The 23,946-nt window shown below is 34.7% G+C and overlaps 1 protein-coding gene across 5 annotated transcripts in view; it reads right to left on the bottom strand.

The window, feature by feature from the left end:
- The window catches only part of ST8SIA1 (ST8 alpha-N-acetyl-neuraminide alpha-2,8-sialyltransferase 1), a 124,172-nt gene extending 103,049 nt beyond the window's left edge, over positions 1-21,123 (bottom strand). For all 5 annotated transcript variants that reach the window (XR_004229548.1, XR_004229547.1, XR_004229546.1 and 2 more), the window contains exon 1: positions 20,779-21,123. Coding sequence is in view for 1 of the 5 variants with exons in the window: in XM_023504498.2 (XP_023360266.1) it covers positions 20,779-21,029 (251 nt within the window). In the remaining 4 variants the exon portion in view is untranslated. The remainder of the gene's footprint in view (positions 1-20,778) is intronic.
- Between the last annotated feature and the right edge of the window lie 2,823 nt (positions 21,124-23,946).

A 23,946-nucleotide genomic window follows, 5' to 3' on the forward strand; every position in this document is an offset into this window, starting at 1 on the left:
ACAAGGAACAAATTTGGCAAATACAGCCAGGAAACTTTCACATATAAAGGAAAGGAAACTGGAATAACATAAAATCATTCTATGTCCATTATGAATTCAATTCACTTCACTCAATAAAGATTTATTACCACATACTATGTACCACACAGTGTGCTAAGCCTAAAGAGGCAAAAGAAAGTCCCTGAGCTCAAAGAGCTTACTAGAAGCAAAAAAAAAAAAAAAAACAAAACAACTATGCAAAATGCAAGATTAATGGGAAACAATTAACAGAGGGAAGGCACTGAAATTAAGAAAGACTGGGGAAGGCTTCCTGTAGAAGGTGGGATTTTAATTAGGACTTAAAATCAGAGAGGTCTGTAAGAGGAGTGGAAGAGACAGCCAGGTATGGGAGATAATCCGGTAATTCCCAGAGCAGAGAGATGAAATGCTTTGTGTGTGGAACAGCCAAGAAGCCAGTGTCACTTGGAAGAGAAGTATGTTTTGGGGAGTATGGTGTAATAACACTGGAAAAGTAGAAGAGGGTTATGTTATAAAGGATTTTGAAGGCCAAACAGAGCATTCTGTATTTACTCTTGAAAGCAATAGTAAAACATTGGAGTTTATTAAGTGTGAGATGGGAGAATGATCAAATTGATTTTAGGAAAATCACTTTAGTGGCTGAATGGAGAATGGATTAATGTAGGGAGAGACAAGGTAGACAGATCTAACAGGAAGCTTTTGCAGTAATCAAGGCATAAGATGATGAGGGCCTGCACTAAAGTGGTGGCAGGAAATGTTCTGGAAATGTTACAAAGGAAAACTCAACAGGACTTTGCAATAGCTTGGAAAGCTTTAAAAAAAGAACAAATGCTAAAAATTGTTTTAACATGTAATGGGGGATAGATAGATGGATAGATGGATGGATGGATGGATAGACTTAAGCAAAACTGTTCATATCCTTTCACTATTTATCAATTAGGGAATGACTTAAATTCTTATAAATTAAAAAAAATTCTCTATATATTTGAGATATAAGACCTTTATTTGAGGAACTCTCTAAAATTTTCCTCCCAGTTTTCTTGTTTTCCTTCTAATCTTGGCTACATTGATTTTATTTGTACACAAACTTTTCAATTTAATGTAATCAAAATTACCTAAACTAATCTATTTATTTAGTGCTATACCAATCAGACTTCCAAGAAAATATTTTAATGATCTAGAAAAAATAACAACAAAATTCATATGGAATAATAAAAGGTCAAGAATCTCAAAATAATTAATGAAAAAAAAAATCAAATGAAGGTGGCCTAGCTGTACCTGATCTAAAACTATATTATAAAGCAGCAGTCACCAAAACCATTTGGTATTGGCTAAGAAATAGATTAGTTGATCAGTGGAACAGGTTAGGTTCACAAGACAGAATAGTCAACTATAGCAATTTAGTGTTTGACAAACCCAAAGATCCTCACTTTTGGGATAAGAATTCATTATTTGACAAAAACTACTGGGATAACTGGAAATTAGTATGGCAGAAATTAGGCATGGACCCACACTTAACAATCGTATACCAAGATAAGATCAAAATGGGTCCATGATTTAGACATAAAGAACGAGATTATAAACAAATTGAGAGAACATAGGATAGTTTATCTCTCAGACTTGTGGAAGAGGAAGAAATTTGTGACTAAAGACGAACTAGAGACCATTATTGATCACAAAATAGAAAATTTTGATTACATCAAATTAAAAAGCTTCTGTACAAACAAAACTAATGTAAACAAGATTAGAAGGAAGCAACAAACTGGGAAAACATCTTCACAGTTAAAGGTTCTGATAAAGGCCTCATTTCCAAAATATATAGAGAGCTGACTCTAATTTATAAGAAACCAAGCCATTCTCCAATTGATAAATGGTCAAAGGATATGAACAGACAATTTTCAGATGATGAAATTGAAATCATTACCACTCATATGAAAGAGTGTTCCAAATCATTATTAATCAGAGAAATGCAAATTAAGACAACTCTGAGATACACTACACACCTGTCAGATTGGCTAAGATGACAGGAAAAATAATGATGAGTGTTGGAGGGGATGTGGGAAAACTGGGACACTGATACATTGTTGGTGGAGCTGTGAACGAATCCAACCATTCTGGAGAGCAATCTGGAATGATGCCCAAAAAGTTATCAAACTGTGCATACCCTTTGATCCAGCAGTATTTCTACTGGGCTTATACCCCAAGGAGATACTAAAGAAGGAAAGGGACCAGTATGTGCCAAAATGTTTGTGGCAGCCCTGTTTGTAGTGGCTAGAAGCTGGAAACTGAGTGGCTGCCCATCAATTGGAGAATGGTTGGGTAAATTGTGGTATATGAATGTTATGGAATATTATTGTTCTGTAAGAAATGACCAGCAAGATGAATACAGAGAAGCTTGGAGAGAATTACATGAACTGATGCTAAGTGAAATGAGCAGAACCAAGAGATCATTATATACGTCAACAACGATACTGTATGAAGATGTAATCTGATGGAAGTGGATTTCTTTGACAAAGAGACCTAATTCAGTTTCAATTGATCAATGATGGACAGAAGCAGCTACACCAAAGAAAAAACACTGGGAAATGAATGTAAACTGTTTGCATTTTTGTTTTTCTTCCCGGGTTATTTCTACCTTCTGAATCCAATTCTCCCTGTGCAACAAGAGAACTGTTTGGATCTTCACACATACATTGTATCTAGGATATACTAGGACATATTCAACATATATAGGACTGCTTGCCATCTAGGGGAGGGAGTGGAGGGTGGGAGGGAAAAATCGGAACAGAAGTGAGTGCAAGGGATAATGTTGTAAAAAAAAATTACCCTGGCATGGATTCTGTCAATAAAAAGTCACTATAATAAAAAAAATGTAATCAAAATTATCTATTTGATATCTTTTGTTTATTCACAAATTCTTCTCCTAACCATAAGAGTAATAGATGATATGTTCTTTTAGTTTTCCTATATCTCCCCAGGTCTATTCATTTTGAACTTATCTTGGTAAATAGTATAATATATTGATCTATAAATATTGATCTATACTCAATTTTTGCCAGACTTTTTTGGCAGTTTTCCCAACAATTTTTACTATTTTACCATTCTTATTCCCAAAGTTTATATATTTACATTTATTAAGCAAAAGGTTTATTAATGTGTATTATATATCTATTCTGTTCCATTTATCCACCTTTCTATTTTTTAGCCAGTATAAAACAGTTTTGTTAATTACTGCCTTATGATCTAGTTTAAGATCTGGTACCTGTAAACCTATTTTTTAACATGTTTTCACTAAATCCTTCGAAATTCTTGACATTTTGTTTCTCCAAATGAATTTTATTATTATTTTTTCTAGCTTAACAAAATAATTTTGGTAGCTTAATTAAAATGGCAATGAATATGTAGATTAGGTAGAATTGTCGTTTTTTTATTAAATAATGTTATCCAGTTATTTAAATCTGACTTTATTTGTAAAATAACCATTTTATAATTATGTTCATTTAGTTCCTGGGTTTGTCTTGGCAGGTACACTTCCAGGTGTTTTATACACTCTAAAATTATTTTAAATGGGATATCTCTTACTATCTGTTGTAGGGTTTTCTTTATGATACATAAAAATACTGATGATTTATACAGGTTTATTTTATATCCTTCTACTTTGCTAAAAATTATTTATTGTTTCAACTAACTTTTTTAGTTGAATCTCTAGGATTTTCCAAGTAAGCCATCATATCATCTGCAAAGAGAAATAGACTTATTTCCTCATTGCCCATTCTGATTTCTTCCATTTCTTTTTTTCTCTTACTGCTATTGCTAGCCATTCTAATACAATACTGAGTAATATTGGTGATAATATTTCTGATCTTACTGAGGTTTCTAAATAAAATAATGAATTTATAAATAATGCTTATTCAGACCACTTTCACTTCCTTTTTTAAAGTTTTTTTTTGTAGCTATTTCTTTTTGTTCGGTTTGCCTTTCACAACATGACTAACCTGGAAAGATGTTTTACATGACTGCACATATATAACATATAACAACTTATTGCTATCTTAGGGAAGAATAAGGGTAGAAAGGGAATGGAACTCAAAATCTTATTTAAAAAAAAAAGATTGTCAGAGACTAGACATCTCTTTTTACCAATGTAGTAAATTGAAGCCAAATGTTGAGGCACTTAGCTATTAACTAAGAATTAGGGGGATAGATACCCACCACTTTAGAGGTGAAGATTGTTTATTGAAACTATCCCGGGGGACTCCCTGCCTTTTTTTTCTTACAAGGTGAGGAGTCTCCGGATGTATGCAAAGGCTAGGTGATTTAACACTGTCTTTACAAGTAAGTAGGTGGATTTTTATCATTTTAATCAAAAATTCATTTATATTTATGGTTTCAAGTATTTTTGATAGAAATAATTGTTGCTTTGACCAAAAAAAATTTCTGCATTTATTGATGTCTCATGATTTTTATCACTTTTGCTATGGATATAATCAATTATATTAATAGTTTTCTTTATATGAAATCATCTCTGTTTTCCTGAAAAATATTTGTAGTTCTTTCTTATGTAGCAAAGAACAGGAATCTGAAGGGGTTCTCATAAATTAGAGAATAAATAAACAATTTATGATATGTAAATGTGATTAAATATTATTATACTGAATTCTTATCGGCATAATGATCAACCATGAATCTATAAGACTAATGAAGAAACATGTTACTCAATTCCTAACAGAGAAATGAATGAATTAGAATGGAAAATGAGACTCATATTTCTGAACATAACCAATATGGAAATTTGTTTTGTTTGACTCTACATTTTTATAATGGATTTTATTTTTCTCATGTTCTCAGGTGATGGAAGAAAGGGAATTGAGGTGGACATGTGAGAATGTGGATTTTGTCAAATGAAGGTGGCCTAGCTGTACCTGATCTAAAACTATATTATAAAGCAGCAGTCACCAAAACCATTTGGTATTGGCTAAGAAATAGATTAGTTGATCAGTGGAACAGGTTAGGTTCACAAGACAGAATAGTCAACTATAGCAATTTAGTGTTTGACAAACCCAAAGATCCTCACTTTTGGGATAAGAATTCATTATTTGACAAAAACTACTGGGATAACTGGAAATTAGTATGGCAGAAATTAGGCATGGACCCACACTTAACACCGTATACCAAGATAAGATCAAAATGGGTCCATGATTTAGACATAAAGAACGAGATTATAAACAAATTGGAGGAACATAGGATAGTTTATCTCCAGACTTGTGGAAGAGGAAGAAATTTGTGACTAAAGACGAACTAGAGACCATTATTGATCACAAAATAGAAAATTTTGATTACATCAAATTAAAAGCTTCTGTACAAACAAAACTAATGTAAACAAGATTAGAAGGAAGCAACAAACTGGGAAAACATCTTCACAGTTAAAGGTTCTGATAAAGGCCTCATTTCCAAAATATATAGAGAGCTGACTCTAATTTATAAGAAACCAAGCCATTCTCCAATTGATAAATGGTCAAAGGATATGAACAGACAATTTTCAGATGATGAAATTGAAATCATTACCACTCATATGAAAGAGTGTTCCAAATCATTATTAATCAGAGAAATGCAAATTAAGACAACTCTGAGATACACTACACACCTGTCAGATTGGCTAAGATGACAGGAAAAATAATGATGAGTGTTGGAGGGATGTGGGAAAACTGGGACACTGATACATTGTTGGTGGAGCTGTGAACAATCCAACCATTCTGGAGAGCAATCTGGAATGATGCCCAAAAGTTATCAAACTGTGCATACCCTTTGATCCAGCAGTGTTTCTACTGGGCTTATACCCCAAGGAGATACTAAAGAAGGAAAGGGACCAGTATGTGCCAAAATGTTTGTGGCAGCCCTGTTTGTAGTGGCTAGAAGCTGGAAACTGAGTGGCTGCCCATCAATTGGAGAATGGTTGGGTAAATTGTGGTATATGAATGTTATGGAATATTATTGTTCTGTAAGAAATGACCAGCAAGATGAATACAGAGAAGCTTGGAGAGAATTACATGAACTGATGCTAAGTGAAATGAGCAGAACCAAGAGATCATTATATACGTCTACAACGACACTGTATGAAGATGTAATCTGATGGAAGTGGATTTCTTTGACAAAGAGACCTAATTCAGTTTCAATTGATCAATGATGGACAGAAGCAGCTACACCCAAAGAAAAAAAACACTGGGAAATGAATGTAAACTGTTTGCATTTTGTTTTCTTCCGGTTATTTCTACCTTCTGAATCCAATTCTCCCTGTGCAACAAGAGAACTGTTTGGATCTTCACACATACATTGTATCTAGGATATACTAGGACATATTCAACATATATAGGACTGCTTGCCATCTAGGGGAGGGGGTGGAGGGTGGGAGGGAAAAATCAGAACAGAAGTGAGTGCAAGGGATAATGTTGTAAAAAAAAAAAATTACCCAGGCATGGATTCTGTCAATAAAAAGTTACTATAATAAAAAAGAAACTGTAAAAAAAAATTTTTTTAATTAAAAAAATTAAAAAAAAAAGAGAATGTGGATTTTGGCTGATCGAACCTAATAAAATATTTTTAAAATGATGATAGATGCAGAGAAGCTTTTGATAAAATAGAATGTCCTTTAAATAAAAAAAAAATTCCAAGTATAGGAATAGAAGGACTTTTTTTATAATATAATAAGATGTATCTATCAAAAACTAAAAGAAAGCATTATATATAGTGAAGATACCCTTGAAATTTATCATTAAATATATTAAGTACAGGAATATATATTTGACATAGAGTTGGAATACTAACAATATCAATAAGAAAAAGGAAACAAAAGCATAAAAGTAGGTAGAAAAGATAAATATCTTATTTGTTTATGATATGATGGTTATAAAATATATAAAATACTCAATTATAAAATTCTACATAAATATATAAAATACTAGATTATAAAATGCTAGGGAATAAGCAAAGACAATAAAAAAATTAATATCTTCATCAAATCTAAACAAAAAAAAAATCCCTCAAAATTAGCAGTATTTGTATTCAATAATAACAAAATCCAAGAAGCAAGAATAAAGGAAATCTTTTTTCAAACTCCAAATACAAAACATATTAAGGGATCAGTCTATCAAAGCACACAAAATGCTTGTATAAATTAAACTGCAAAGTATTTCTTAAAAAAACTCAACTTAAATAGCTACAGGAATATTCAATACTCATGGCTGAGCTGTACCACTGTAATAATACCAAAGCAAATTTATAATTTCAGTGCTAATTCAATTAGATAAACAAAGAAATACTTTACAGGATTCAATAAAATAATAACAAAATTCATTTGGAATAATAAAAGATTTGGAATATGAACAAAATAATGAAAAGATACAGGGTCAAAAGGGGAACAGCACTTCCAGATGGAAAACTGTATTATAAAGCAGCACTAATCAAAACCATCTGGTATTAATTAAAAATTGAGAGGTAAATCAATAAAATAATTAAACAAGGCAGAATTATTGGGAAAGGGGAGCTAAACCCAATGTTCTATAACATTTTATATATTTTGTAACCATCATTACTTAAGAAAAACTCTCCTTTTGATTAAAAAAAAAACTATTGAGAAAACTGGAAAGTTTCATATTAAAGATAAAAAATTTTTAAATTGGAAGATAAGCAAATCATATATATTTCATAGTTATAGATAGGAGATGTGTTCTTAATCAAACCAGGCATGAAGATATAAGACAAAACAGACAACTTTAATTACATAAAAGTGAAAAGTTTCTACACAAACAAAATTTATTCCCCTAGAAATAAAAAGGAAAGTGGTCAAATTGGGGGGAAAATCTTTGTGTCAAATTTCTCATATAAGAGTTGGTATCTAAGTTATATAAATCATTAAAGGACTTTAAAAACCCACAAAAATCATCATTTCTACCTAGAAATAATAGAGAAAATGACATCACCAAAAAATATTAATGTTTTCAAAAATGCATAATTGTTTCAGGAAACAACATGAGATCTATCAAAATACATCAATCTATTATGCACAACTTCCTATTCTTTTAAAATATAAAACAAAATTATCATGTAAATTTATTTCACCACCATTATCCAAATGATGGCTACCATTAGACACAAATAGGTATTTATGTGTAAAATTATTTTATACACATTTCTACTTATCAGTTCTTTCTCTGGATGCAGATACCATCTTTCTTTATATGTTCTTTGGCCTTAATTTGGGTATTTGTCATATTTAAAATAATCTATTCACTCAAAGTTGTTCTTAAAAATATTGCTGTTACTATATACAATGTTCTCTTGGTTTTGTTTATTTCACTCTTAATTATTTCATACAAGTCTTTTCATGATTTTCTAAAATCACTAAGCTCATCATTTCTTATAGTATAGTAGTATTCAATCACAACCATACACCACAACTTATTCAGTCATTCTCAAATTGATAGATATTCCTTCAATTTCTATGTCTTTGTGGTGACAAAGAGAATTGCTATAAACATTTTAAAACATATAGGTTCTTTTTCTTTTTCCAAAGTTATCTTTGGAAATACAACAAGTGGTGGTAATGCCTTGTCAAGGAGTATGGATAGTCTAATAACTCTTGGGGAGTGATTCCAGATTATTCTCCAAAATAATTGGATCATTTCATAATTCCACCAACAATAAATTAGTGTTTCAATTTTTCACATCCTCTACAACATTTATCACTTTGCTCTTCTATCATTTGAGCTAGTCTGGTAGGTGTAAAATGATATTTCAGGGTAGTTTTAATTTGTATTTCTCTAATCAGTAATGATTTAGAGCATTTTATATGACTATAAATTATTTTGATTTCTTCATCAGAAAATTGACTGTTTATATCCTTTGACCATGTATCAATTCTTATAGATTTGGCACGTTCTTTTTATATTTTGGATATAAGACCTTTATCTGATAAATTATCTATAACATTTCCTCCCAATTTTCTGTTTTCCTTCTGATCTTGTCTACATTTATTTTATTTATTCAAAAGCTTTGTAATTTCATGTAATCTAAATTATACATTTTATACCTAACTTTGTTTACTATATTCTTTCAGAGTATGTTAAACATAATTTAACATTTTTAATGACTAAATGTTATCATTATGAACATTAGTCTTTAGACTTGTACTATGCAGTTCAGTGATACTCTCAAGGGTGACTAAACTATGTGTCAGATAAAACCTAGACTATATTGCTTTCTGACTTTTCACGTTTTCTTTTACTTTTCACATTTTCTTCCTAGATATAAGGGTCTCAGCTGTCATTCCTGTGTAGTTTGTGCTTGCAATTCCTCCTCACCATGTACTTTTCTGCTTCTAGTTTACCTAGGACAGAAAATCAGATCATCAAAATTGTTGAAACCGTATCAAAAGAAACAGTAAGAAGGTTTTGAGTGAGAATCTTAGGAAGTCTCCTTACAGGTAAGGTTCACAAGTTTTATAACATTTACTTTGATTACACAGTGGTCTTTTTTTCTTATTTCTGAGTTCACAATTTTATCTCAAGAGGCAGCTAGTGGTTTAGTGAAGATAGCAGAAGGCCTTAAGTCAGAAAGACCTGAGTTTGAATTCAACCTCAGATGCTTAGTAGCTGGAACCCTTGGCAAGAAACATCTCTCTTTGTCTCAACTGTAAAATTAGAATAATGATTATATCTACCTCCCAGGGTTGTTGTGAGGAGCAAGATAATATTTGTAGAAGTGCTTAACACAGTGTCTTGCACATAGTAGGAGCTATCTAAATGGTTATTCCCTCCCCTCCCAGCAGCTATGGAAATAAGTAGGGAACATGGAAAATTAAAAGGTCATTTAGCTAGAATTTGTGTATTACCATAGAAAAGAACCCCATAATGGGTACTTCCAGATAGCAGTGGAAGTAGGGGGGGAAAGTCTGGTAGCAGAGACAAATAAGTTTAGATTTTTACAGAATTAGCTTTTTAGCTCTACATTTAGTTTTATAAAGTTTCTTAGTTAACAATAGCATTAAGAATTTTTAAGTCTTCTGTGATGAAATCACAACTCTTTTATCTTTATAACACTCTATGAGTTTTAGAAAACTCACTTTTAAAAGAAGTTATCTATATTTGAACATTTCTAAATATAATCATCTCTTTACCTTAATCCTAGACTTTGATTTACAAATGTCATTTTTTATGTCAGCTACTCCTAATTTCTGATTTAAAAATTGGTGATGAAACCTTAAGAGTAAATGGAACAGTGAAAAAAAATTAAATTATGACATTCATTAAGAATTTGGAGACAATGGAGTTTATATTTAAGCTGCCAGACCTTTAGTTTTTAGAAATTAACTAACTTTTGTTTCCACAGAAAAAAAATATCAGTTATTATTTATATGTCATTGAAAGACTATTGCTCTAAAAAAAAAAAGGCAAGAAATCAACATCTTTATCTAGAGTAGCCTTTGTCAAGCTCCAGAGTAAACCTTCCACCACTGGTTATATGACTTTGTGTGAGTCACTTAATCCATATAGGTTTCCATTGTCTCTACTGTTGAATAAGGATAGTTATTCTTTATCTAACTAAAGGTATGACCTTTAGATCAGATGATTTCTAAAGTCTATTTCCAACTATATAATCTATGATTCTTTCACAGTCTCAAATTCTAGAATATCCATACTCTAAAATATAAAATAGTATGCACAATTGATCTCAATTCATTAATAAAGTTTCTAAGCAACATGGTTTAATACCAACTACATTGTAATGTTAATATTTGATTATATAGTTAATAATATATATTTATAGTTAATAATAATAACAGTTGATATTAAATTTAAAAATGGAACCTCTTATCTTGCAAAGAGTATTACTCTGCTCTCTTCCCATAGAGTGAAGTTGGCTCTGGGTTCTCAAAGGCTATGCCAAAAATGTACAAATTCTGGGCAGGTTCCATCATCCTAGAAAGATTTACAGGACAGACTTGGAAAAAGACTATATATGTTTCCCAAGAGCCAGCCTACCTTAGAACAGAAAATTCCACTGGAAGGTGGAGCCAGGATGGTGGAATAAAGGTAGGAATTCATCCAACCTCTCTTCCGAACTGCTCCATATTCTTTTAAATAATGATTAAAACTTTGGAGCACCAGAACACTAAAACATCAGAATACCCCGAAAGAAGAACATTTTCCAGTCAAAGACAACTTAGAAGGTTAATAGAAAAAATCTGTGACATCAGGGTGGCAGTCCAGCAAGCACTCTTGGAGCAGGCCGAGCCAGCACAGTCCCAGCCCCAGCCCCAATTCTAGTCTCACACCAGCAAATCAAGAATGGCTCTGGGGACCTTGGAAATAGCAGCAGAAGTGGTGGCTTCCAGATCTTTCAACCCAGAGATACCAATGAGGAGTTGGAAGTGAGCAGAAAAGGTCTATGGCAACAGGGTGGGAATCCAGCATACAAACCCAGCAGCCTCAGCCCCAGCCTGGGCCACACTCATAGATCTGGCCCCACACCAGCAAAGCAAAACTCTGTTGCTTTAGCACACTAAATTTTATAGCTGCTGTGGAGCACAGATACTCCTAACAGCTTCAGGGGAGAAAAGAAGGCTTTAATAAGGTCCCTAGAATAATCTTTGAAAAAAGCTGTACAAAACTCTTGAAACTTAGGACAATGCACTCTCCATCCTGGAAACAGAGCTCTATTTTAACAAGTTTAAAAACTGAGTTATAGACTAGGAAAATAAGCAGACAACAGAAAATGTTTCTGACCATAGAAAGTTACTATGGTAACAAAGAAGATCAAGCACACACTCAGAAGATAACAAAGTCAAAACTCCTACATCCAAAGCGTCTAGTAGATATAAGAATTAATTTCAGGCTATGAAAAAACTGAAAAAGGATTTTGACAATCAAGTAAGAAAGATATAGGAAAATTTAGGGAAAGAATTGAGAATGGTGCAAAAGAAAATGCAAAAGGCCAGTGAGGAAAAGACTATCTTAAAAAGCAAAATTGGCCAAATGTGAAAGGTGGTACATAATTCCTCTTGAGGAAAATAATTCCTTAAAAATTATAATTGGGCAAATGGAAGCTAATTATCTTATGAGAAATCAAGATATAATAAAGCACAACTAAAAAATGAAAAAATAGAAAAAATGTGAAATCTCATTGGAAAAACAACTGAGCTTAAAAATTACTGGCCTACCTGAAAGTCACAATAAAAAACAGAGCTTGAACATCATTATTTAAGAAATTAACAAGAAAAACTATCCTGATATTCTAGAAGTAGAGGGTAAAATAGAAATTTTATTTTTTTTTATTTAATAGCCTTTTATTTACAGGATATATACATGGGTAACTTTACAGCATTAACAACTGCCAAACCTCTTGTTCCAATTTTTCACCTCTTACCCCCCCACCCCCTCCCCTAGATGGCAGGATGACCAGTAGATGTTAAATATATTAAAATATAAATTAGATACACAATAAGTATACCTGACCAAAACGTTATTTTGCTGTAGAAAAAGAATCAGACTCTGAAATATTGTACAATTAGCTTGTGAAGGAAATCAAAAATGCAGGTGTGCATAAATATAGGGATTGGGAATTCAATGTAATGGTTTTTAGTCATCTCCCAGAGTTCTTTTTCTGGGCATAGCTAGTTCAGTTCATTACTGCTCCATTAGAAATGATTTGGTTGATCTCATTGCTGAGGATGGCCTGATCCATCAGAACTGGTCATCAAAAATAGAAATTTTAAAAAAATACATCAATCACCTCCTGTTCAAGATACCAAAATGAAAATTCCCAGGAATATTGTAGCCAAATTCTGAAACTCCCAAATCAAGGAGAAAATATTGCAAGCATCCAGAAAGAAACAATTCAAGTACAGTGGAGCCATAGTCAGGATAACATAAGATTTAGCAGGTTCTACATTAAATTCTCAGAAAGCTTAGAATATGATATTCTTGAGAGCAATGGAGAAATTTTCAACCAAGAATCACTCACCCAGCAAAAATGAATATAATCCTTCAGGGGAAACGTGGATGTTCATTGAAATAGAGGATTTTCACACATTTGTGATGAAAATACCAGAACTGAGTAGAAAATCTGATTTTCAAATACAAGAATCAAGAGAAGCATAAGGTGGTAAAATGGAAAGTAATTTCATAAAGGTTTATCTATTTACATTTCTACATGGGAGAATAATATTTGTAACTCATTAGAAGTTTCTCATTGTTATGGCAGTTAGAACAAGGGCACAAGTCAGAGGGCACAAGTTTGAGTTGAATATGAAGGAATAATATTGGGAAAAGAAGATGAAATTAAGGGATGAGAGGGGAATGTGCTGGGAGAAAGGGAAAGAGAGAGATAAAATGGTTTAAATTATCTGCCATAAAAAGAGACAGGAAAAAGCTTTTACAATGGAAGGGAAGAGGGGGAGAAGAGGGAGAGTGAATCTACTCAGACTTACCTGCAGGAAAGGAGTGGGGGAGGGCGAAGGATAATAAAAAGGAGAGCAGTATGGAGGAGGAGGTGGTCAGAAGTAAAACACTTTTGAGGAGGAGCAAGGTGAAAGGAGAGAGAGAATGAATAAATGGGGAGAAATACAGTCAGCAATAGTAGTTGTGAAAAGAATTTTGATCCAGGTTTTTCTAATGAAACCTCATTTCTCAAACATAAAAGAGATTTGAATTAAATTTATTTAAAAATGAGCCATGCCCCAATTGATAAATGACCAAAAGATACGATCTATGCCCAAAGGGCTATAAATTCATGGATATCTTTTGACTTAATAATACCACTACTAGGCATAAATCTTCAAAGGTATTTTTAAAAAGGAAAATAACCTATCTGTGCAAAAATATTTATAACAGCTTCTTTCTTAGAGTAAAAAATTGGAAATTGGGGAGTGCCCATCAATTGGGGAATGGATGGATAAATTGTGACATATGATTATGATGGAATATTATTGTTCTATGGGAAATGATGAGCAGGATATTCTCAGAAAAACCTGGAAAGTCTTCCATGAACTCAAGCAAAGTGAAATGAATTATACAAAGAAATAGCAATGTTCTAGGATGATTAGCTGTAAATGATCTTGCTATTCTCAGCAGCACAATGATCCAGGACTACTCTGAAAGACTTACAATGAAAAATCTTACTCATACTCACAGAAGAAACTAATTGTGTCTGAATACAGATTAAAGCATACTTTCTCTCTCTCTTTCTCTCTCTCTCTCTCTCTCTCTCTCTTTCTTTTCGCTCTCTCTTCTTGTCTCTTCTCTCTTTTTTTCTTTCTCTTCTCTCTCTCTCTCACTCTCTCCTCTTTTAAAAAAAACTATTTATCTTGAGGGATTTTTTGTTGTTTGTTATTGGTTTTTTAGAGTGGGAGATCTATGTTTTCTTTCACAATATGACCTTTATGGAAATGTTTTGCATAACTTTACATGTGGTTTCTTAATGGAGACTGGAGTTAAGGATAAAAGAAGAATCTGGAATTCAAAAATTTTAAAAACAAATGTAAAAAATTGTTTTAACTGTAACTAAGGAAAAATATTAAATAAAGAAATAAATTTTAAAAAGAGAAAATCTCATCACCAGTGGGCTTGTGTGTTGTCTACTCCATTAGACTGTAAGCTCCTTGAGGGCAGGAGCTGCCTTTTGCTTCTTTTTGTCTCCCTAGAGCTTAGCACATATTAGTCACATACTAAATATTTTTTATTTAGCTAAAAACACGGGGACATATTATTTGGCCTTATAAAATAAAAACAATATAAAATAGTACTCAGTCCTATGTGACCTTTTCTGCTTCTTCAGGAACACTGAAATAATGCTGAGTTGAAACATAACCATTCTAAAATATTTTGCTTTAATTTCTCCATATTCCAGTTTGTTTTTTCAAGGAATAGCAGCGATGAGAGAAATAATAGATACAGACTGCCAATCTCCTACTTAGGTCAGGAAAGCTTTCCTGTGGGATCAGGATCAAAATGTGGCAGAATATTATTATTGCAAACCCCTGTGAATAATGGTGAATGGAAAACAGTTCATTCTACTATAAGAGCTGGAAGAGAATATACATTGCACCCAAAGGAGAGCTTAGCCATGAAGGGACAGAATAGATTGTGATCAGAAAGCCAAGATACCAGCCCGTACTAGAAAATCAATTTGAAGTAAAGGGCCTTTAGCCACTTTGTAGTAAGTTTTCCAAAAGTACCTGAAGTCTGAATTGCTGGATTAGTTACAGTCTCGTAGCTATGGCAACCTTGCAGCTGAACATAGCCTAGGAAGAACACAATCTAACTGTGTGCCTTGGTAGAACATCTTGAGTGGAAAGGCCCCATAATCACAATTTTCCTTAACCTTGTTCTGGCTCCTATAGTGCTTTTCTGTATAAGAACATCATTCATCTTATTTTGAACTGCCCCTTGCACCATCAAATCTAACAAGTAGCTACCAAAATTGGAATATAAATCAAACACTAAATTTAATTTGGAGGAAAAATTCAAGGAAAAAATTAAAGTTTAATAGGAACCATATTAGGAGGTTTATGTGCACCCATACTACCATCTGCCATTTAATTAAACGTTAACTCAGGAGTAGCAAAGAATGCTAATCTCAGGTCAAAAAGATGGATTGGGGGCAATAAGTATGAGTAGATTATGATCCTATAATATAATGCCCTCCTCTGGAATTAAATACACCTATATAAATTCCCACAAAAGTAAGCCCCAAACCCCAAATATTGAGTCAGTCCTACAACAACTGCATCAAAGCAGTTAACCTTGACTCAGAAACAAGTAATAACCTTCTTTAATAACCCTCAGAATATTTATATCAAGTAATGTGTAAAAGAGGAAGACATACTCATAAAAGGGGTTTATGACTTTGAAGAATGTGATCCAGGAAGAAAGATTAATTATATATACTTAGAAAAGCAAGTGAATGAAGACTGCCTTTTGTCTTGACTAGCATATGTAGCTAGATACACCACCCACAAGACTCATTCGTGTATGTGTATGTATAAAATATGAGTCAGGCCTGAACTGAGGGAGAAGAGTAGCTAGATTACCTTTGGAAACCTTTCAATGACCCCAAACTTCTTTGTGATAAAAAGCCAATATTCTTCTAGTTGTTCTAGCACAGGTACAAGTCATGGATCCCTATATTTTCCAAAGAACTGATGCTGAGCATCACTCAAAGGTCAATAGTGGTGCACATGATGGGAAAACTTTAACACCTTACAAATGCAGAAGAATATATTAAAAATTAAGTTAGGAGCAGCTAGATGGCACAGTAGAAAGAGTACCAGCCCTGAAGTCAGGAGGACCTGAGTTCAAATGTGGCCTCAAACACTTAACACTTCCTAACTGTGTGACTCTCAGCAAGTCATTTAACCCCAATTGCCTCAGTAATAATAATAATAATAATAAGTTAAAGGATGCCATCAAATTTATTTCAATTCAAAAGTTACTGATCTTACTATGTCAAGCACTGTAATAGATACTGGGGTTAAAACAATTTAAACAGACACTGCTGTCAAAGAGCTTACATTCTCCTGGGAGAAAGCAACAAGTACACAAGATACAAATATGAATATATATGAGATAAATACAAAGTAATTTTGGAAAAGGATACTAACAATTAAGGGAATCAGGAAAGACCTCTTCTAGGATATTAACACTTGAGTTGAAGTTTGATGTGATATAGGAATTACAAGAAGCAGAGCTAAAGAAAAATTATCAGGCAAGGAAGAAAAGCCAGTCCATTCAAGGGACCTGGATTGGGAGATAGTATATGTCATACAGGCTTAAATTACAGTTATAATATAAATGGAAAAAAGGAGAAAAATGAGATGTTATAGAGTTAGAATTAGCAAGAGTTTGGGAATTGATTGGATATGAAGGTGACACAAGTAAAAGTGAGGAGTAAAAGATGGTTCTTCTGGTGAATTAGGTGACTGGAAGGGTGGAGATACCCTTGACAAAAATAGGGAAGTTAGAAGGAGAAGCAAGTAAGTTAATCATATGGTAAGAAGGGAGTGACTAAGTCAGTGCTTTACTTTGACCATAGTTTCATAATGTCCATATTAAGAGAAAAGCAAGGATGGTCCCCAAAATTTTAGAAAGATATTTTATAATAATAATACTAGCAAAGATGTGGAGGAGAGTCATGCAAAATGGGAAAGCACAGATTGCTTGCAACTATATCTTTGGAAGGAATATCCACAATGATGAGAACAGATTCACTGGAGTACTAGAGTAGAAAAATACATGATACAAGCTTTTCTTTAAATACACGCCTGTTCCTTTTCATTCATTCATCATCAACTTCTCATAACACTGCTTTTTTCTATTTCCCTTGTCTTAGCTTTCACAATTTGTACAAGGCTGCAAGGGGAAGAAGAAAAAAAACCTAATAGCTACTCTTTTCTGGTGACCAGTTTCTTTTAGGTAGTGAGCAGAAAATATGGTCTAGCATGGGTTAAAAGGATTGTAATCGGTTGTAATCTACAAATTAAAGAAGTAACACCAATGAAATAACATATTCTCAAAATAATGAAATATTGAAACAAAAATTTTTTGTAGGTTAGCACAGGCAAACAATTACCTCCTAAAAATAAGAAAGCAATGTAAATTAGTAAATTGGACAACCTAGTTTGGTAACATTGAATAGGAGTCTACAATCATAAGATAAACCTGAAGAGTCTTTGCCTTGACAGTGGGAAGGACAATCTTAAAAATTAATTTATGTTATTAAATGCCTATAGAAAAAATATATCTATTATGTTATAATTATGTAGCATTTTGTTTTTTGGTGAAATATCTTTACCAAATGAATATCAACTGCTTGCAAAAAAGTATAAATATACAGTATATTTTTTTCTTCCATTGTGTATCAATATGATAAACACTATATAAACACACAAACACATGCACACAAGTGTGAAAAACATAAAATTCTCAATTTAAATAGAAGTCAATCTTCCATGATTCCTTTCTTGCATTCTACACACATGCATTCTCTCTCTCTCTCTCTTTCTCTCTCTCTCTCCCCCCCCAGCTCTATTACGCTTTGTCTTCCATTTAGAAAAAAAATCTGCTCAAACTTTACAATAATCAATTCCAGTATTAAAAGCAATCAAATAAATAAAACATTTTTGTTTTTGTTGTTGTTGTTGTTAAACAGTGAGATTTTTTTAAACTGGTAATTCAGTAATATGCTTTTTAAAAATTTTATTTTAAATAATGTTACTCCTTTTAGATATCCTTTACACACTTCTCCAAACTTGGTTAGTATATATGGCTTCCAAATCACATTCTATCTAGCCATCATAATTAGTCAAGTATTTTCCCTCCAACTGTAAAATATATATGAAATTACACATATTTTTATAGTTACTAATTCTCTGAGATGAGTGTTTTTCTGAAAGTAGCTACTGCAATACAAATTTTACTAACTCTCTACGCATAAACAAACATAACCAAAGATAGTCTAGGGTCACGGAAGAACAAATGTTTTTCAGAAAAGACCAGCCCATGTTTTACCAATGTTTTTCATGCTTTACTTTATTATTTCTTCAAACTTCACTGGTTTTTTATTTATCTCCATGATCAAATATAATGTCCTCTTTGGAGCATTTAAAGCTCTTCATGACCCCACGCCTTTTTACCTGTTCAATATACTTAACTTTCTTCTATATCCTCTTTGATCCAGGCACATTGCCCTGGACTTGTGTCTCCAACTCTACCTTTTATATCCATGCCTTTTGTCCAGGCTATGTGGACTACTTTCCCTACTTATTTCTACCTCTTAGTTTCCCAGTCTTCATTCAAGATTCAGCTCAAATCTCACCTTTTGCTGGAGGCCTTTCCCTGTTCCTCAGAAACTTTCCTGTACATAGTATCTTCCTTCTGAAATTACCTTTTATCCATCATGTAGATGTTTCATATGTATGTGTATATTTATATACATACACACACATATATATCTTGTACATACATAAATATATAAATATATATAGGCTATTTTCATGCTTGTCTTTTTCATTATTCTGTGAGATTCACTTGAGGGCAAAGGCAGTTTCTGCCTTTGTGTGCTTCCTCATTAAATAGCACAATACCTTCCAGAGAGTAAGCTTTTAATAATGCTTCTTGACTGATTGCTGATAATCTACAAAAGTTATTTTCTGTTTCTCCTTCTCAATTAAGAAATGGCTTTTTTAATCAAAACAATAGAAAATTATTAACTAATTTCTTATATCAGTTGAAATAAAAAAAAAAACAAAAAAGAAGAAGAAGAAGAACCTGCCACTGAGAGCTGGCATTTATGAATTTGTAGGTTACAAGTTGTTCTATGTAAATTATTAAAATATTGAAGATCTTACAAATTCTCAAATAGATTTGGGAAAGAGTAATAATCCTTTTGAACATCATTTCATGATTCTTTCTCTCCCCCTCAAGAAAAAGTCCTTTGCATTTTATGCTGCTTTGCCCTCACAAAAATTGTCTGCTATGTTTCTGACCTTCATACTTAAGAGACCAAGAGCCATAGGGGACCAGAGTAAGGCTAAGGGAAAAAATGTCAGTGTTCCTAAATGCATAATGTGAAAGAATTTTAAAGTGCTACATGCAAATAAGAGCAAATTATCCAGGTTATGCATTTCATTGAAATGTACATCTTCTCCAGCCCCCACCCCTCTCCCCAAAGCTACTACAATATTATAGAGCTTTGACTTCATTATTAATCTCTTCCGGATCCCCTTGGAGAAGATGAAGTGATCACAATGTATTTCTTAGTCCAACTCTATGGTCCACACTTGCCTACCAACAACCTAAACCACATGCACAGCAGTGCACAGGTTCTCTTTTATTGGACTCTTTCAGTGTCTCAATCAATTCAAAGTGAAATTATTATAATGGTTAGGAAACTGAAACTTAACTGTTTCTCATCCTTGAATTTTTTCTCTCCCTTTCTGAAGCATGAGATCCCTACCAAAATGAAATGTTTTTTTGTTTACAGAAAGATTGTTTGTGGGGCTAATAAAATGCTTAGGGTGGTAGGGGAACAAGGACTGATGGTGCCAAGAAATCATATGTCTGAAGGATCTGGCTATCTGATTCTTTGAAGAAGGCTTCAATTGCCCAAACTTCTTTCAATGCCCACTTCCATCATCTTTTCATTTTTCTCTGTTTCTGCCAAAGGGTTTACATGATCCTGACCTCAGGAAAAACATTCCATTCTTCTGATCCTCAAAAGATACAACATTCAAGAGTCAAGAACTCCTCTTTCATACCAACTTTACAGGACAAGTTACTCAGGCCTCTCCACTGTACCAAGAAAGGAGAGCCAATGACAGCCTCTTTAAGCTTGACTTTGGGAAGAAATCTCTAAATGATGATGATGGTGATGGTGGTAGGGGTGGGGGTGATGATGAGGAGGAACACCTGACAATAAATATTGAAGAATTCCCTACATACAATATGTGTCCTTGAAGATGTCTACTGGTAAGAGGTGGGAAGTAGATAAGGGGCCAAGGTCACAAAGTCTTAGGAAAGGGTTGTGGTTGTGTACTATGGAGTGAGAGATTGGAGGGGAAGGGGAGGCAACAGAAGAATAAGGAAGATTGAAGAGAGTGATTTCCCAAGAAGGGATGTACAACGTAGGCAGAGCCTCCTTGAAAGGCAGTAGTAGGCGCCTGCGGTCCTCTGTATGCCAGAGAGAAAGAGGAGAAAGGAACCCGGGTACCTGAAGTCTCTAGCTGCAGTCTGGTTTCTCCTCCATGCTTTGCCCTGCTGCAGCACCCCGTTCACAATCTCCTTCTCGTTGGGCAGCCGGTACACTGGGAAGACGTAGAGCCAGCAGAGAACAAAGACGCCCAAAGCACTAGCTCCCATTGGCAGCCGAGTCCGGGGGCACTTACACGCCAATATTGCCATAGTCCCTTTCCAAGTCCGTCTCCCGGCCCGGCTGCTGTCCCTTATGCTTAGCGCGATCATGGTGTTGCAGTGGTCTGAGCTGCAGCGCAGAGCTTAAACTGAAATCAAAGCGCTCCCATGCAATGTCTCTCTCTCTCTCTCTCTCTCTCTCTTTCTCTCTTCCCCTCCCTTTAACCCCCCCTTTTCCCCTCCTCTTCACTCTCCCTCTCTCCCCTCCTTTCTCCCTTCCTCCTCCTTCTCTCTCTGTCCCTCTGTCTGTCTCTGTATGTTTGTCTGTTCTCTCTCTCTCTCTCCCTCTCTCTCTCTCCCTCTCTCTCCCTCTCTCTCTCTCCCTCTCTCTCTCTTCCTCTCTCTCTCTCTCCTCTTCTTTTTTCCTTCTCTCACGGACACACACCACAAACCACAAAATTATGTCTTCTGCCGCTGCTGTTCCAATGGTGGTGCAAAGGCTTTTAATTTGCAACTTTCAAATAAATTATTTCCCTCCTTTTAGCGAAAGCGGCAGAAGAGCAAACCATCAGCTATGGCCATTGTAGCTTCCCCTGGAGAAAAAAGAGGCTCCCGTCTCCCTCCAAAAGTCAGGAGATGCAGGGACCACGGGTCTTCCCAGTTGACTGTACTGCATCACGACCGTTGTCTGCGTTGGTACAGGCAAAAGGCTCTTTTCCTCGGTTACTTGCTTCCTCAGCTTCTCTCCCGCCCCTTTTCCCCAGCCATAAGAAAAAAACAAGCTCCTTCGCCTTTCATCGCCTCCCGGCTCTTCCTGTGGCTGCGGCCGCTGCAGCGTCTTCGAGGCATAGAGGAAAAAAAGCACTAATACAGCAGCCAGTCCTTGTAAATTTTCAGGTCGATCGGGGACTGCCAGCTATGCCACCAATGGTTTCTCTGCCTCGCCAAGTGAATAAAAGAAATCTCTTCTCCATGAATTCAGCAGAGGACCACAGGCACCCCGCGCACCCAGGACATCTCGGACAAACGCACGGTGATTGGTGGAAATCAAGGTCGTCTCCCCCACCCACCCTTACCCTTCCACTTGCAAAATTTCCCTTTGACCCTTTGATAGGCGTATCGGATCAGCTAGACTGGGACGAGCACATCCGTTTTCTGCTCGTGCTCTCCCAGTATAGATACAAACAATAAAAATAAACCCTAAAACACTGAGTGCGTCAAAGGACCAGACAGATTCAGCATCCCGTCCCTTCCCTCCCCCCACTCTACCGCCGCCACCATCTCTCTCTCTCTCTCTCTCTCTCTCTCTCTCTCTCTCTCTCTCTCTCTCTCTCTCTCTCTCTCACACACACACACACACACACACACACACACACACACACACACACACTTCCCGGACTCAGGCTCGCAGCTGGAGTCCTTGGACTCTGGCACCCTCCCACGGTAGCTCTCTTCTTTCACTAACTGACTGCTTATTCCTCAGCAAAAGGGGAAGAGTAACGGAGATTTATACCCCCACCTTCCCCTTCGCCTAACCAGTCATTTACAAAAGGTTTCCCCAGAAAAACGAGTGCGCGCGCGCAGACACACACGCACAGAAGATTCGTGTACACAGATCCTCCTCCTCTCAGCACTGCAGGACAAGACGCCGGTATCCAAAAGGGAATACAGCTGGAATCCATGCCGGCAGAACATGGGACATCATAGACGAGGTCCCAATTGTCTGCAAGGTTTTTTTTTTTTTAAACTACGCTGCTTTTTATTTGCTCTGAGTTTTTCTTGCTAATGATAACCTCAAAATCATAACCAAAGGTTTCCATCCATTGATCCTACTATCATGGCCAAAGATTAAAACACAAAGCTATTTTTTTTTTATTTCCATAATATACTGTGGGAACTAAGTAAAAGAAATGTAATGAGCATCCCCTTTTGGAAGTTTAACAGTGTCTCTTATATGACTTTCATGGTCAGGGGCAGTGTGCAGGAGATTATCTTAAGTATAATAGTGTGTAATATTTAACTAAATATTCAAAACATTCACATTTCATTAGAGAGAATATATTGTGCCTGGCATATTGATCATTTACTATGATACCTGATTAGTTCAGGAGTCTAATGAGACCTATGTTATCACTATTTGCCATCATTTCTTTGACAGATCATCAAATTGAACTCTGCTCTTGTTTGCCAGGTTAAAGTGCCTACTATTCCTGAGCACCAGCCAGTGTGGTAGTTTTCCAGTTAATCAGAGCAGACCACCAAATGTCTTAGTGTCCTGATGCCAAAGTTACTGGCATTATTATTTCTTATTCACGATGTAACAAACAATAAAACAAACACATATAATACTTTCTGTTGTATTAGCTATGAGAAAGATCATAGCCAAAGTTATTTTTAACTATCACCACAATTGATGATTTCTCCTCAGTTCTATAAATGCATTTCTGCTATCAATTCTCTCAATGTATTAAATAAAGTTTTTTTCAAGAATTCTCTTCATATCTTTCCATTAAACTCAGTTCTCTTAGGAAATAAAACAGTTTAGTCCTTTTTGTTATGTTTTCTCTCTTTCCATCACAGTAAATAATCTCTCAAGATTGACAGCATGGGACTGCCTGCCATCTAGGGGAGGGGATGGAGGAAAGGAGGGGAAAAGTTGGAACAGAAGTTTTTGCAAGGGTCAATGTTGAAAAATTGCCTATGCATATGTTTTGTCAAAAAAAAAGATTGACAGTTAAAATTCTAAAACAGTATCTAGAATATCTATGAGAAAAGCTATTAAAGCTGGTGTTATATTAGTTATCCTTGTTTCAGAGTAAGCAAGTGGCACAAAAATCTAAATACATTTTGAGGAATTTCTGACTTTTCTGGTTTCTTGCTTCTCCCAGAGAAATTTAGGAACATGACACCAGTTCTTTTGCAGGTACACAATTCACAGAGTCAAAACAGAAAAAGTGAGGGTCTTTTTGTCTTGGTTTTATTTTAGACGAAAATCTTAAAAAAAGAGAGCTTGAAAAATAAAAATATT

The sequence above is a fragment of the Sarcophilus harrisii genome, chromosome 5 (assembly GCF_902635505.1).
Source record: "Sarcophilus harrisii chromosome 5, mSarHar1.11, whole genome shotgun sequence".
Taxonomy (NCBI): domain Eukaryota; kingdom Metazoa; phylum Chordata; class Mammalia; order Dasyuromorphia; family Dasyuridae; genus Sarcophilus; species Sarcophilus harrisii.